This window comes from Myodes glareolus, chromosome 1 (assembly GCF_982192425.1).
Source record: "Myodes glareolus chromosome 1, mMyoGla1.1, whole genome shotgun sequence".
NCBI classification, from domain to species: Eukaryota; Metazoa; Chordata; class Mammalia; order Rodentia; family Cricetidae; genus Myodes; species Myodes glareolus.
Genome location: NC_142026.1, coordinates 16881658 through 16897756, shown reverse-complemented (window position 1 = coordinate 16897756; position 16099 = coordinate 16881658). Strand labels below are relative to the sequence as shown.

At 53.0% G+C, this 16099-nt stretch overlaps 1 protein-coding gene across 1 annotated transcript; it reads right to left on the bottom strand.

Moving 5' to 3' along the window:
* Window positions 1–4486: 4486 nt before the first annotated feature.
* Window positions 4487–14260, bottom strand: Slc11a1 (solute carrier family 11 member 1). The gene is made up of 15 exons (XM_087904274.1): window positions 14099–14260; window positions 13527–13660; window positions 12384–12506; window positions 11998–12117; window positions 10131–10237; window positions 9688–9758; window positions 9302–9369; window positions 8989–9144; window positions 8141–8299; window positions 6730–6819; window positions 6523–6642; window positions 6100–6249; window positions 5668–5741; window positions 5108–5261; window positions 4487–4991 (listed from the first exon to the last, which is right to left on the bottom strand). Exons 1-15 carry the CDS (start codon window positions 14103–14105, stop codon window positions 4878–4880), a joined length of 1647 nt encoding a protein of 548 aa, XP_087760400.1. The 5' UTR covers window positions 14106–14260; the 3' UTR covers window positions 4487–4877.
* Window positions 14261–16099: the final 1839 nt, after the last annotated feature.

Here is a 16099-nt window from a genome sequence, read left to right as displayed (position 1 = left end):
CATCAGATTCCCTAGAGCTGGAGTTAGCGGATCCGCCCCCCCCGGGGGGGGGGCAGTTGTTAGCCGCCCTGTGCAGGCAACCCAACTGCCAGGGCTGAGCCATCTCTTCAGTCGCGAATTATGTTCTTGATCCACCTATAACTCAGCACCCACCGCAGTCTCGGGGGCATCACAGGATGTGAAAAATTCCACTTCCGTGCCTAGCTTTACCACTGACCTGTGGCAAATCTAGCCCTCTACCCCTGTCAAGCCATTCAGCGTTTTCCCCGGCAAAAACTGAACCTCCGTAGTGCAGGGCCTTGTTTCTTGTACACGCTGTTCCTTCGGCTTGGAACGTGCCTCCTCGTCCTTGGCAGAGCCAAATCCCATCGAACTAGAAGAAAAATCACCTTGTTTAGAGGCCCCTCACCCCCACCCCGCCGTCCCTATCTGTGATTATTAGAGAGGCCAGTTCTAGGGCTGGCTGTGTTCCCAAGTGCCCAGGGGACGCCCGCGGAGGGAGCGCCCAGAATTCGCCCTTGGGCGCCTGAGGCTGCAACTATTCAGATTTTAAACACCCGTGTCACCGGATCTGTGGTGACACACCCCAGCCATTGCCTGGGTCTGCGTTTGCATTCAGGGTCTTCTCGCAGGAAGCGCCCAGTTGTGCCCTTCGAAGGAGGCGGTTCGTTTATTTTTATTTTTCCTGTTTTACAAAGTTCCTTTCATTCGTCGTAATTTTAAAAATACAAACGCCAAGCCTTGACATGCACGCCTCGCCACTTCCTCCCGCAGGCACTGGGGCGGAGCTGGGCGGGCGCGCCTGTCGCCTGTCGCCGCAGCGGGTCAGAAAGCGGGTTGGGGGCCTGGCAGGCGCGCCAGCTCTGTACCCGGGATCAGCGGGGAATGTGGGACTCTGATCTCCGACCCCTGCGTCTGCTCTCCGGGAGTCCAGGACTGCCATCCTTACACTCCTTACCTACCACGTATTGGCGCCCTGGGTCGCCAGTCCTAAATTTTACTCCGGATCTCGCGGACTCCTTGGAACGATACCCTTCTTGCGTTTTCGGCAGAAGAGCAAACAGCTTGGAAAGGTGAAGGCACAAACCCAGACTTCTCCAGGCTCTCTTCGGAGACCTCCTTCTTGGCCAGGTGCACCCTGGGTGCCTCAGCTTTCTCAGCCAGGCCCTCACTGTCCCCAAAAGGAAATGTGTAACCCAAGGTTGAATGACGGACGGCTGGCTGCCTTTCATTCCCGTTGTTCCCTAACCCGCTACCCTGAACACTCACAAACCCTCCACCTAAATTCACGTCAGTCCTCAGGAGCTAACCCTCCCCCCCAAACAAAGGAAGGACAGCCCAAATGGGCTCACTTCTTCAGGAAGCTCTGTAGCTCTCCGTGCTCCGGTGCTGGGTGCTGTACCGTGAGATTCGCAGCCCCAGTCCGGAGGGTAGAGGCGTTTTCTTGTTTCCTCCGAAGGGGAGCATGGCTCCATCTCTGCTACTGTTTACTCTCCCCCAGCAGTTGGGGAGGGGGGCTTTACCCACACAGTCTATTATGATTATTAATTTAATGGTTGCATACCCAAGAAAAACAATAGTGTGGGCTGCTAGCCCGGCGGGGGCGGGGGGGAGGGGGCGACAGGACTCAGCAGAATCCTGCAGGGCAACTGAGACAAGATTCCCTCCATCCAGCACCTAGGTTTCCCTCCTGCTCCCATTTACAGATGGGGCAGGCGGCAGACCAACCCCACCCAGGGCCTAGGGAGCTTCTAGTGAAACTCTAAGGTAGTCCTCCTCGGTCTTCAAATTCAATGAGAGTTTTCACCAGGTCTGCCACGGAGATGGTGGTTACACTAACCAGTGGCCTCTGACCGGAAACAGTTGACCTTGCCCTGACCTCATCTCTGACCCTGGGCCTACGCTGTCTCTCCTCATCTTTTAAAAAGGAGTTTTAAAAATCAGGGGGAAAAAAATCAACCCAGTGCTGATGGTGTCGCATCGCATCATCCCAGCACTTGGGAGGCAGAGGCAGAGGCAGTTGGAGCTCTGTGAGTTTGAGGCCAGGCTGGTCTACAGAGTGAGTTTCAGGGGCTGGAGAGATGGCTCAGTGGTTAAGAGCATTGCCTGCTCTTCCAAAGGTCCTGAGTTCAATTCCCAGTAACCACATGGTGACTCACAACCATCTCTAATGAGATCTGGCACCCTCGTCTGGCCTGCAGGTATACACACAGAAAGAATACTGTATACAGAGTGAGTTTCAGTACAGCCAAGGTTACACACAGAGAAACCCTGTTTCGGGGGTGGGGGGATTGCAGGGGAGGAGAAGAAAAAGAAAACAAAAAAAAGTTTAAAAAAAATCACTATATTTTATTTCTTTCTGTGTGAACACATGCCACAATACATGTGTGGAGTCAGAGAATCCACACACGTGGGGCCCAAAGTCTGTGCTTTGGTCCTCAGGAACGGTGACTGGAACCTTTACCTGCTGAGCCGTCTCACTGGGCCCAAGACTTATTTTCATTATTATAATTATTGATATTTTGAGATAGAGTCTCACTGTGTGACTTTTACTGGCCTGGAACTTGCTACTGAGACCAAGCAGGCCTGCCTCGAATGTGTGGAGATCCACCTGCTTCTGCCTCCAGAGCTCTGATGTTGAGGTGTGTGCCACAGTGCCCGAGGGAGACTTATTTTCATGTATGTTAGCGTATGCCGCCAGTGTTAGGAAGCCTCTAGAGGCTAGAAGAATGCCACTTTCCCCTGGAGCTGGAGTTCCCGGCTGTTGTGAGCTGCCGGTGCTGGAAGGAAGTCATCTGAGCCAAATTTACCTTCTCGGCGCCCAATTCTAAATCCTAGACTTACTTAATTCCTATGATCAGCCTTCCCATCCTTCTGGGTCCCCCAGCTCTATTCCACAGCATCTGAGAACTGTGTACTCCGGACACGCTCACGGACAGCCCTTTCTTACTCAACTTTCAGAATCGTGTGCTCCGTGGCCTTCTCCCTGAACTCACTGGGTCAGCTGTCCGGCCTCCTCCTGTCCCTGTTCTTGTTTATTTAGCCCCACCCCCACTCCTTCCCGTGAGAGCTCTTTGACAGCTGACATCCTCTTCAATTCGGGACTTCACCTCTCTTCCACTGCTAGCACAGGGCCTACTACAAAAAAGTCGCCCAATTAACGCCAAGTGAATTCCCAGGATGTGCAGCAAGTTGAGGAGAAGGGGAATCCGGGAGAAGCGTTCTTCAATAGCTCCCTACCCCTCTTCGCTATCTCAGGTCCCATCTTCTCCAGGGGCAAGCACCAAGGCATGGGGAGGTACTCTTGCCCGGGCACCCTCTCTGGCAGCTGTTGGGGTTGCGCCAGATCTGTCCCTTCGCCGCTCCTTTCGGGGGCCCCCACTCTTCTCGTTGCCCTTTTAAGAAAGAGGAAATTCTTTTCATAAACAAGCGCCCCAATCTGAGCGTCCAGGCGGCAGCCACCCCAGCTGGGTTCCGGGTAATGGGCGCTACTTCCAGACAGCGAACCTCCCACAGGCTCAACCCTGGGAAAAGGCTCGGTGGACGCCCCTTCCTCGGTGCTGCTCCGGGCTGCTCTAGGCTAGGGTACGAGGAACCCGAGGAGTCCGGAGGAGGGACTTAGGGGAGCCTAGAAACTGTCTAGGGAGCGTCTGCAAAGTGCTATCTCTACACAGGGCGAAGGGTGCCGGACCGCTCGCTGCGGAGGACGGGGTTCCCTGCCCACATTAGTACTACAGCCCTCCGAGAGCACCCGCCTGCTCACTTGAGTTCCGCTTGCCCCTGAGGGACCGCAGGGCTTAGGCCGGAGTGTGGGCGCTCGGGAGAGTCCCTGCCCCCAGGGGGAGCTGAGTGGCTAGTGCAGGAAACCCTAATAGCACAGCGTGGGAGTCAGGTCAGCCTTGTCCCCTGGGGAGACGGCAAGTGAACTGGGCCTTGAAGGCGCAGACTTTTGATTTTTTTATGACCTGGTTCCTGAAAGAGAAGGATTCGTTTCTAGGTTTTACTGCCTGGGAAATGAGTTGCCGGAAGAACAGAAGAGGAGAAGATAATCAGATGTTTGAGCGCAGGGCGGCTTGGGAGTGGTGGTGTGTGATTTGACGTTTCCATTTTTCCAGCGCTTTTGGAACAGAGGGGAGCTGCCGTTCAGTCGTCGGACTATTTTTTAAGTTTCCTCCGATTCCCCCCACCCCAAAGCTTCTAAGCTCATCAGGTTGATGCTGCTGCGCTTCTCCTCCCCTCTTCCACCTTCCCTCCTCCTTTTCCTTCTTGAGACAGGCTCTCCTGTAGCCCAGGCTGGCCTTGGACTATACAGCAAGAGAATGATCTAGAACTCCTTAAGCCTCCGGCCTCTGCCTTCCAAATGAGACAATAGAGTTGCTTTGTTTTGATGGGGTGGTCTGACTGTCTACTACCTCAGTATAGGAGGATTAGAAGATTGCGTGGAATAGGTTTTGGATATCTTTTTGGAACCAAGCATCACACACGGTTTTGTTTTTAAGTAAGTTTTATGTATATGGGTGCTTTGCCTGAATGTTTGTCTGTGCGCCTTGTGCAGACAGTGCCATTGTAGGAGGCCAGAAGAGGGCGTTGGATGACCTGGAACTGGAGTTACAGTCACTTGAGAGCCACCACATTGGTGACGAAAGAGCAGCCAGTGTTCTTAACTGCTGAGCCATCTCTCTAGCCCCGGGCACTGTGTTTTTAAGTCCTTTAGGTTGGTGGTTAGATGGGTGTGGTCCCTAGCACAGCCGCGGACACTTAACTCAGAGGCAAAGCCCTCCTCTAAACAGGAAACCTGTAATCCAGTGAGCCGGGCTGCCGACCTCCAATTGCCTTGCTGTATCTCACGGCCTTGCTTGCTGGATCCAGTGTGCTGCTCACCCAAAGCTCTCCCTGTCTTCCTGCTCCTCTTTAGGGAGCCCGTATAGGAAGTGCTGGTGGGAGCTGTGAGTCAGAAAGGTGGCTCCGTGGGCGATGCAACAGGTCCAGGCCTGGGAAAGGACCACGAATGGGGGAGGGGCCAGAGCTCTGCAGAAGCCCCGCCTCTCTCCCTCTCCCCCCCCCCCCCCCCCCCCCCGCCTCCCTGAACCCTTGGCAGCCCCCGTACCAGATAGGCAGTCAGGCCCAAGTAGCCCACAGCCAGCAGAGCTACAAGGCCAAAGAAGGCAGGGTGCGGGAGGCTGGGCAGGTAGCTGACCACAAAGTAGAGGTTGATGGCGCAGATGAGGGCCATGATGCAGGAGGTGATGACTTTGCTCAACCTGGGGGACGGAAGGATCCTGAGGGCTGGCTGGATGCCGTGAACCACCTGGACCATCTCCCCAAGCATCCCAACCACCAGGAGCTTCGGCTAGCTCAGAAGTGGGGACAGGGACGCAAGACACCGTCTTCTCTGACCTGTGTGGTCTAGAGCAGACAGACCCCATTGGCTACTTGGGGACCCTTCAGGCTCCGCACTGGTAGGATTTGGCAAGAGGTATGCTAAAGAACGAGCCCCACCAAGTCCTGGTTTCCATAGTGAGTAGCTGTGAGACACTGGGCAAGTTCTTTAAGGTCTTGGGGCCTTGGTTTCATGGGATGGTGGCGAGCGAGGACAGCAGTTCCTGCCTCTGCGTGGCTGAGTGCCCAGGGCAGTTCCAGGGTCTGGTTCCGGAGGGGAGTACTCACAGGCCGTTGGCAAACTCTTGCATGACGGCTGGCATGCTGGTGAAAGTCAAAATGGGCAGCACAGCGAAGGGCAGCTGTGGAGAGAAGTGGAGGCTGAGGGCCCTGCCTTGGTACAGCGGGGAGTGGCAGCAGGGAGCTGCATCTCCTGGCGGGGAGTCTTTGGGGAAATTCCCTAAGAGCCCTGGGCTGTGTTCCCATCTTTGATCCTTTCAAAGCAGGAGGAAGTGTGGAGGGCTTTGGCTTCAGGCTGCTGGGGTTTGAAAGCCAGCTCAGGCTCCAGTCAACTAACTACATTCCTCAGTTTTTCCGTCTGTGGAATGGGGAAGTGGGGACTCTTGCTCCTTAGGGTAGCTATAGAACCCTGTAAGGGTCTAGGCTCTTTGGGGGTGGAGGGGTGGGCTGCTGTGCTCCCAGTTAGATCATGGTTCTCACCAGCAGACTCTGCAGAACGTTGAGTAGATCGTTGAGGCCTGAGAGGTCCCTCAGGTCTCGGAAGACAGCCACAAGCACAGTGGGCAGGATGGCACAAGAGCGAGTGAGGAGGACACGTGCAAAGCGGGACCAACGCAGCTTCAGGAAGCCCTGAGTGGGAGCCAGCACCCTGATGGGGCCCGTTCGGCCTCGGTTGTCCCAGGCCCCGCCCCCTCCCACGTTTGTCCATTTTGGAAACGGGCAGCTCTGAACCTTGCTGGTGGGCAGAAGATGAGTTCCGGGAAAGGGAGGATTCCCATAACTGGTTGCTGAATATGGAACAACTTGGGGGATTCTGTCTGTCATCTCGCCCCCTCTGCCACTCAGAAAATCCCATAGTCCAAGCCTCCCGCAGTGAGGCTGCTGCCCTTGGCCAGTGCCCACCTCCATCACGAACTGTCCTGCATAGGTGCCCGTCATAGTAGAACTCTGCCCCGCTGCCAGAAGACCCACTGCCCAGATGTAGAGGGCTGCAGGGCCAAAGAGACAGCCTAGGATCACGCCCTGGAGGGAGAAGGTGTGGTCAGGCAGATGCCCCGCCCAGTAGAGGCCCCGCCCTCGATAAGGCGTGACCAGGCGAGGGGCACTTACTCCTTGGTAAATGTCCACCGACACTGTGTGATTGTCCCTAGGGAAGATCTTAGCGTAGCTGTGGAGGCTGCTGTTGGCACAGATGTTAAACTGCAGACAGGAATCAGTAGGAGGGAGGTGGGAAAACACAAACTTACTTTCGGGAAATCAGGACCCCAGGCCTTGGCCAACTTTAAACCTAAGGCCCTGCAAGACGTACTTTCCTAATAATGGATTTCTTTCTTTCTTTCTTTCTTCCTTCCTTTTTTTTTTTTTTTTTGCCAAAGTATCTCTATGTAACCCTGTGGATCTTGGAACTCCCCGTGTGGACCAGGCTGGCCTTGAGTTCACAGAGATCTGTCTGCCTCTGCCTTCAGAGTTCTGGATTCAAAGGCTTGAGCTACCACTCCCAGCTTGTTTTTATTTCTCTTCCTATGAATTTGTTGTTAGTATTTAAAATGCAGCTTCACATCGGAGCTGGGCATCCAGTCTCTGAGATCAGTAAGAGCTGGCACAGCCACTACATTTCCTCAAAGAGCCCTGCAGTCACGTGAACTAGAAAATAGACACTTGTGTTTAACCCCAGCATTCTAGACTAAAGAGGCAAATGGATCTCTGTGAGTTCAAGACCAGCCTGATCTACAGAGTGAATTCCTGAAGTCCCCCCATAGAGTCCGCTCCCCTTATGCTAGGCTGTCCAGTGACATTCACGGTGGGGGGCAGGGGAGTGCACCCTCACACACTCAGGACTCGCAGCAAGACCTTCCATGTGCAAGGATTAGGGAATTCCAGCAGCTCGCTGCCACTGCCCCACCTCTCCCCCCACCTCCCTCACAAAAAGGGCTCCACCCTTAGCAAGTACATAGCACTGACTGGGAGGTGACAGTCCCGTAAGAGAGGATTTACTCCTAGAGGGTGACAGACCTAAATCTAGACCCAAGGAGGAGCTGGTCAGCTCCTGCTTCCAGAGGTCATTTCAGGGGACCCTCCCCAGCCTGGTCTCGGTCATTGTGTATCCCCCGCTTCCCTGCGCTGCTTCAACTCTGAACTTCCCTGAGCACCCATGGGTGGGCAGCTGGCTTCCTGTCCCTCCACATCATCCCTGGGTGTGGTACACAGAGCGCAAGGTGCAGGACTCCTTGCTTGCTCTCCCCTGTGACTCTCGGGTGATGCCCGGAACTAAAGCAACAGCTCCGTCACGGTTACCAAGTGCTTGACACCTGTCTCCTCGGAGTTGAGATGGTGAGGAGAGAGGACCCTAGAGCCCAGAGTCCAGCAGAGGCTCTGGGAGATGTGGCCACGGGGCCTGAAACGCTGGCCACGGGGCCTGAAACGCTGGCCACGGGGCCTGAAACCCGTGGCCAAGCTGGAGGGCAAATGGGATGGCGGGAGCGACACAGACACAGCTGGTCATAGGAATCGTGAGGCTCACCGCTTCCTCATTGGTCTGCTGGTAGAAGGCCTGACCAAAAACAGCCATAACAAAGAGGTTGATGATGAAGGACACAGACAGGGCAATGGTGGCTTCAATCAGGAAGTACATGTTGGCTTCGCGAATGTCCACCCGGCGGGTTCTGTCTACCTCTCTAGACTAGGAGAGTCAGAGGTGGAGGGAAGGGTCAAAGTCTCTGAGAGGCTCCCGATGGCCTCTACCCCCACGTTTATACTGTGTTCCCTCTGAGTCACAGCTCCTTGAAGGTCCCCTATGTGGTGTCTGGTTCAGGTCCCGGTCAACTGCCCCTCTTACATCTTTCCCCTTACCAGAGGTCTGGTGGCAGTGACAGGCTATCTGAGTGAAGGAAGGGACCTGACCTTTGAGGTCCCTCTCTAACTCAGCCCAGATGTGTCCTGCCCCCTCCATCCAACACGCTTCGTTTTTTATCGCATCTGGTTCGTTTCTGCCTCAGGACCTTTGCGTTTTCCATTCTCCCTGTTTGCAACGGCATCTCCCGTCCTCCGGTGTTCTCTCCCAGACTTTTTCAGTTGTTTCTTTGTGAGTACCGTTTGCCGTGCACAATTCCTTCCCTGGTTTGCTTTGTCCTCGTCTGCATCCCCCACACTAGGAGGCAGATGTTTCTAGAGGCCAAGGCCTTGACAGATCTACACTCCGCTCCCAGTTCCCAGCTCCCTGCTCCTGGCACACTTCAGACTCGTTATTACAGGTGGGCTGAGCAGCAGGGAATGAGTCCATCTATCTAGGATGCTCTGGGAGGGCGTCAGTGGCCGGGGTCCAGGATCAGACACGGGATTCCCATGCCTCCCTCCCTTCCCCCTGCTCACCTTGACCAAGGCTGAGTGCAGGTAGATGTTGTGGGGCATGATGATGGCTCCAACAATGCCCACTGCCTGCAACAGCTCAGGCTGACCGCAGCCCGGACAGGAGGGCAGGAACAGGCCCTGAAGAAGCGCTCCCTGGGATGGACGCGCTACCACGTACTGTTGGAAGGAACTTGGTCAGCCCGTTACAACCACCCTCCTTTCAACCCCATCCCAAAGGCAGGCAGGTAGTGTGACTAAGGGCTGTCTCCCTAGACCCCCAGGAAGGGAAGGGCGTGGTCTTGAGGAAAGGGTGTATCTCTGATTTCTTTCCCACCTCATAACCGAAGGTCAACGCCATAATAGTAATAAGAAATCCAAAGAACGCTTCCAGCTTGCGCAATCCTAGGGGCACGGCAAAGGAGTGTAAGAAACAGACTCCAAACCCCTGCCCCATAAACACTCGTGAGTGGCTGTTTTGAGCACTTTGTCCCGGGCACTGGGCCAAGGGCTTAATATATATTTTCCCCATTGAAACTTCACCACAGCCCTCTGACGTCTGGGCTGTTCTTTCTCGTGTTACAGAAGATGAAACCGGAAGCCCTTGCTCAAGACATACAACTGGAGTAAAGGGGAACCCATGGCCCTGGGAAGAGCCAAGGCTCCGTGAGGGCAGCCCTACCCACTCTCATCCCCTAAGAAGAGGGACCATAGTTATCTCACCATAGTTATCCAGGAAGAGGAAGAAGAACGTGTCCGCGATGGTGATCAGGACGCCTCCCCACAGCGGGATGCTGAAACCACATAAGTCAGGTCAGCCCAGAATGGGCCAGGTCTGGAGTTCCAACCCTCTGTGGGGAGTCAGGACCCCGAGTGGCCTGGACAGCTAGGGTGAGGGAGTGTAGGGTGTGCCGGAACCTGCGTAGACACTCAGGAAGGGCCAAACCAGGTAGGGGGATCAGGACTGGTAGGGAGCCCTGGCCTGGGCTATCTGGCTCACATGTGTGTGACTTTACACGCGTCACCTCACATTCTGAGAGACAGATTCATACCAGCCCTACATGTAAGGAATGAGGGCGATAAAGAAGACACAGGGAGGTCCTTGACATGGGAGGGAGACAGCAGCTCCCTCCAGCCTTGGACTGAGGTGGGCTCGCTAGTGGTACCGTCCAGCTGAGAGCAGGTTGAAGGAGATGGCTGTGCCGATGACTTCCTGCATGTCTGAGCCCACAATGGCTAGCTCGATGGTCAGCCAGAGGAGGGTGCGGGGCACCTACGGGGAGGAGAGGTTGCTTCCTTAAAAGAAGGCTAACTGTTCGGCATTTCTTTCTTCACTTGCCTTGTGGTCCTCTGCGCTAAGCTATGGAGCTGGAAGCCTGCAGGCTTTTACGCTCGTCGGCTGGCTTGATAAGACAGCTGGGCAGTGTGGCTCGCGCCTTTAATCCCAGCAATGCTCGGGAGGCAGAGGCAGGTGAATTGCCGAGTCTACAGAGTGAGTTCCAGGCCAGCCAGGGCTACACAGAGACACCCTCTCTCGAAAAACAGAAATAACGAAACAAGGCACACTTAAAGGACTTTGCTGTGGTATTTTTACGTCTCGTGAGGGTTTGTGGGCTGGAAGCTTGGTCTCGTGTTGAGATGTGGTAGAGCCCTTTCGAGCAGAAGACAGACAGAAGGTGACACAGGCTTGACGACCCAGAAACCAAAGCAGGAGGAAGAGGACAGCCTGGGGCAGCTGGGTAGGAACACGTCTCAAAATAATGGTGAAGAGAGCTGAGGACAGAGCTCAGGGTGGTAGTGCTTGACGTGGACTGATGAGTCCTAGGTCCAATTGTCTGTATCCACTCCTAAACAAAGCCAAGCAGAAATTGGCACCTTGAACATGTAGAAGTGTGAGCTAATCAGACTTTTGTCTTTTTTTTTTTATTCCAATTTAGTTAAATCTGGAGATTCAGCTCAGGCTTTGTGCATGCTGGGCGCATGCTCAATCACTGTGTTACACCCCAGCCTAATCTTTTTCTTTCTTTTTTTGGGGTGGGGTAGGGTGGGGTAGAAGACAGGATCTCTTTAAGTAGCCCTGATGCCCTAGAGCTCACTATATAGACCTGGCTGACCTCAAACAGAGAGCCACCTGCCTCTGCCTCCTGAGTCCTGAGATTAAAGGGGTGTGCTATTACCAAACTTGGCCCTTTAACTATATGTATGTGTATGGAGTATATATATATATGTATATTCCATAGAAAACTCCATACACACACACACACACACTCATACACATATACATACTAAATTATTCTGCCAGACATGATGGTGCACACCTTTAATCCCAGCAGTCTGGAGGTAGAGGCATAAGAGTCTCTCTGAGTTCCAGGCCAGCCAGGGCTACACAGAGAAACTGCCTCTGAATAAATGAGTGAAAATAAAATAAACCACCCTGCTTCGTGGACTCTGTTTTAGCGACGGTACAGACTATTTCCGGTAGATGCTGAGAGAAACGCTCCTGGTGGCCTTTTTGGCAGTGGCACCAGTGGGGACCTAGACTTCAGTGGTTCTTGTGGTTATTTAGGCCTGGCTGCAAGCTTCTAGAAGCAAATGACTGCTTTGGGTGGGGGGGCATGGTTGTCAGCTTTAGTGATACCTTCTGCCCTTGAGCCTTCAGCCCTTCTGACTCCTGAAAGGGTTAAATTTGAAAAGGGCTAGCGATACAACTCAGTGGGAAATTGCTCATCTTAGCATTAGGAGCTCCTGGGTTTAATCTCTAGTTGTGAAAAAAAAAATAACCAGATGAATGAATAAAACAAAAACCCCTTTGAAATCCCTAATGGTATAACTTTAGTGGTTCCCCAGCCTGGCAGTGACTAGGCCTGAGCTGCGTGACTATGAACTGAATTGTGCTTTCCTTTGCCGACTGGAACTGTGAAGCCCGGGAGCTGATGACGTATTGATTTTAAATGAAAGCTATAAGAAGCTGCTCAGGGTTTGAGACCTGTAGGTGTTGCCCGTCCACGACTCCTCTGCCTCTTCCTGGCTTACCTTAGGGTAGTAGAGATGGCAGACTTCACCCAAGTCCTTGCCTGTCACCACGCCTAGCCGGGCAGCCAGCCTCTGGCAGAGCAGGCCCAACACAGTGGCCCAGAGCAGCACCCAGAGCAGCTGTGAGGGAGCAAAGGAGACCCTCAGTCAAAACAGCGCCTCCCGGACAGAGACTAGGTGGGGTGGAAAGACCCCCCCCTACAGTACAGTCTTCTTTCTGGAGGGGCTTCCCTGGGGACATCCCCCCAACTCCCCCCAAGCGCATGCGCTTGACACTTGAACTTAATCCCTATTCCCAGGCAAACCACCCATGCAGCTCGCCATGGTCTTAACCAAGATGCTGCTGCCCTCCCCACAGAGCCAGCACAGAGGCCCAGCTTCAGTACTTTAAATCCAGCCGCAGCACCGGTTTGAAGGTCTGACTCAATGTTCCCTGGGTCAAGGAAAGCGATGCTCATGAGGAAGCCAGGCCCGGTGAAAGCCCACAGTTTCCTCAGGCTGAATGTACCCTGCGGGAACAAGCAGAATCAGGCCATCTCAGATGTGGGGATGGTGGAGGCTAGCCTTGGCACATTCAGCCCAGGCTGGCTGTCCCTGTCCTCCATCACCACACAGTGCTGCCCTCCACCCTGAGGAACCAATGGGATGTGCTGAGTCACTGTGGCTCTGCCTTTTGGATGGGTCACGTTCTGCAGCTGGCCTGCATGCGATTTGCCTGCCTCTCGCATGCTTGTCATACAGACCTCAGAGTCCTGAGAGAGGGACCTTGTTGTAGTTAAACCTCCCGGTTCCAGAACCTCCTCCCCGAGCCTTTCTCATACCACAGGCACTGATCTCTGGGGACCACTGAGGTCCCAGTCACTCAACCCTGTCTCTGGGTTTGACCTGTCGGGTTAGGAATCTGCTTAGAAGGTGGCAGCAGAGACTGATCCAGTGCCCAGAGGGTAAAAGCACTTGCCACCAAACTTGGAACCCACATAGTAGAAGGAAAGAACTAGCTCCCTCAAGTTGTCCTCTGACCTCCACATACATGCAATAGCATGGATGCACCTACACATGCACACACATGCATGCAATAGCAAGGACACACCTACACACGCACACACATGCATGCAATAGCAAGGACACACCTACACACGCACACACATGCACACACATGCATGCAATAGCATGGATGCGCCTACACACACATACACAAATGCACAAAAATAAATGATGTGATCCATTTTAAAAAGAAAGATTGTGGCAAAACTGGCTAGCAGCATCCTAGAATCAGCCGGATGCTTCTCTTTTACCCCATGCTCTCCCCTGGGTGGTTCCTTCCTCCAGTGCTAAAATAGTCACAGGCTCTTTCCCCTCACGGGAAATCTGAGGTTCTCTTGAGAACCATGTGATTATTTTTCAGATAACTCCAGAGTACCCAGTTAGTCACTGCTGCGGGCCACAGGACATGCCCCCTTCCCGAATTGCAAGACCTCAGAGGATCTGGTAGACCCTGGAAGATCTCAGCATGTTCCCAAAATTCCTACCTGCTCTGTGCTGGGGATGGGAATCTTCTCACTCAAGTAGGTCTTCTGGGAAGGTACTTGCTGAGGTGCTGGGCCTGGCAGACTGGAAATAGAGCCATAGCTAGGCCTGCTCAGCCTCTGGGGGCTCTTGTCACCTGCAATGGACCCCAGGATGCTAAGCGGGTGTGACTTTCTTCCAAGAACCTAGGATCCCAGCTACCTGCCTCCTCCACCACCTCCACCCCCTCGACTGGCCATTTCATCCGTGTGTCAAGTAGAGGTTTCCAGAATCACTTCCCTCCCAGTGAGCACAGAACTTCTCCAATCTAAATCTCCTGAGTCAGGAGATTTGTGAGACATGAGGCCCAGAGAAGGGCAAGCGGAGGCCCCCAGCTCAGCTGCTCAGGCCCCATGCTCTGCCTTCCCTCTCAGCTTTAATCCTCAGAACTGCCTGACTCCAGTGTGTCTGGCAGACTAGAGCCCCCACAGAGACCATAAGTCCTTCTTGCTGCCTCAAATCTCCTCCAGACTTGGTCTCCTCATTCACCCTCCCCCACTCTAATTACACTAGGTCCCTAGAGGTCACCACTCACAAATCATGAGGACGCAGGTGTCTGACACAGTCTGTGTATGATCAGCAGGCCCAGCAGCGTCTCAATCTGTCCCCTTCTATGGGTGCTGGTACAAGTGAGTAAGAGTGGGGGAACCCGCACCCTTCCCATCCTTGCCAGACTCCCACCTCCACATCACCAAGTGCATGCCCACAATTTCACACACTTGGTGTTTCGAAACACCAAACACACAGAAGTGGCCAGAGGTGGCGGAAGGAGCTGGTAACCCACAGCTTTGCCACTTCTTCCTCTCCTGGCCACCCTGTGCTCCATTATATATCTGGTCTTGTTCCCGGTACCCCCAGATTACCTCTGATTTCAGGTACTTCTGGCCTTTTGGGGTATTAGTGGTCACATCTCATGGTAGCCACTCACCCACTACACAGAGAGAGAAAGAGACACATTCTCACATACACACACACTCACACACATACATACACACTCACACATACATACACTCACATACACATACACACACTCTCACACACACTCACACACACATACTCACACACACATACACACACTCACACACACACACTCACACATACATACACTCACACACATACACACATACTCACACACACACACTCACATACTCACACACATACACACACTCACACATACTCACACACACATACACTCATACACACATTCACACACACACTCACATACACACATTCACACACACACACACACACACACTCCCTCCCTCTTTCTCTCTCAGGCCTTTCATCTCAGTCTGGAGCTCCAGAGCCATGAGTTGACCTACTGTGAAGGAGGGAGGAAGGTAGAGAGTCCGTCTGCCCTGTGCACCCATGAGGGTCTCAGAAGAAAAGATTTCCCAGGTCCTGTCATGGGCGGATGCTGCGTCCATGCCGCAGAATGAACTTCTGGGCATTTACCCCAGAGAAATTAAACATATGTCCAAACAAAAACCTGCACACGAAGCTATAGCAAAGTATTTGTAGTAGCCCAAAGCTGGAATTACCCCAGCTGTCCATCAACAGGTGAATCACTTCTTGGCAACAAAGGAAACAAAGTGCTGCCACATATAATAACGTAGATAAATCTTCAGAAAATCACACAGGAAGAGAAGTTCAAACCCTTGGGGGCTGGGGAGATGGATCAGCAGTTAAGAGCATTGGCTAATCTTCCAGAATTGAGTTCAATTCCCAGCAGCCACGTGGTGGCTCACAACCATCTATAGTGAGATCTGTCGCCCTCTTCTGGCCTGTGGTGAGAACACTGTATATACCATAAATTTAATTTTTTTTTTTTCGGTTTTTCGAGACAGGGTTTCTCTTTGTTGCTTTGGGCTTTGGTGCCTGTACTGGAACTGGAGCCCACTCTGTAGCGCAGGCTGGCCTCGAACTCACAGAGATCCACCTGTTTCTGCCTCCAGAGTGCTGGATTAAAGGCATGTGCCACCACCGCCCAGCTAAAAAACTTTTTTTTCTGGTTTTTTCGAGACAGGGTTTTTCTGTAGTTTTGGAGCCTGTTCTGGAACTACCTCTTGTAGACCAGGCTGGCCTCAAACTCACAGAGATCTGCCTGCCTCTGCTTACTGAGTGCTGGGATTAAAGCCACCACTGGGCTTAATAATAAACCTTTTTTTTAAAAATGTAACTCCTTCTATTCTTTTTTTTAAATTTATTTATTTATTATGTATATAATGTTTTGCCTGGGTGTATGCTTGTACACCAGAAGAGGGTACCAGATCTCATTGCAGATGGTTGTGAGCCACCATGTGGTTGCTGGGAATTGAACTCAGGACCTCTGGAAGAATAGTCAGTGTTCTTAACCTTTGAACCATCTCTCCAGCCCCAATAATAAATCTTTTTAAAAATATATAAAGTTCAAAGCTTGCCTGTGCTGTCGACTGAGTGCCGGGTTCCAACAATTTAGTGAAACCCTATCTCAAAATGCAAAGTAAAGCCACAGTAGGGAAGTAGTTTAGTAGCAGAATGCTGGCATAGCACATAC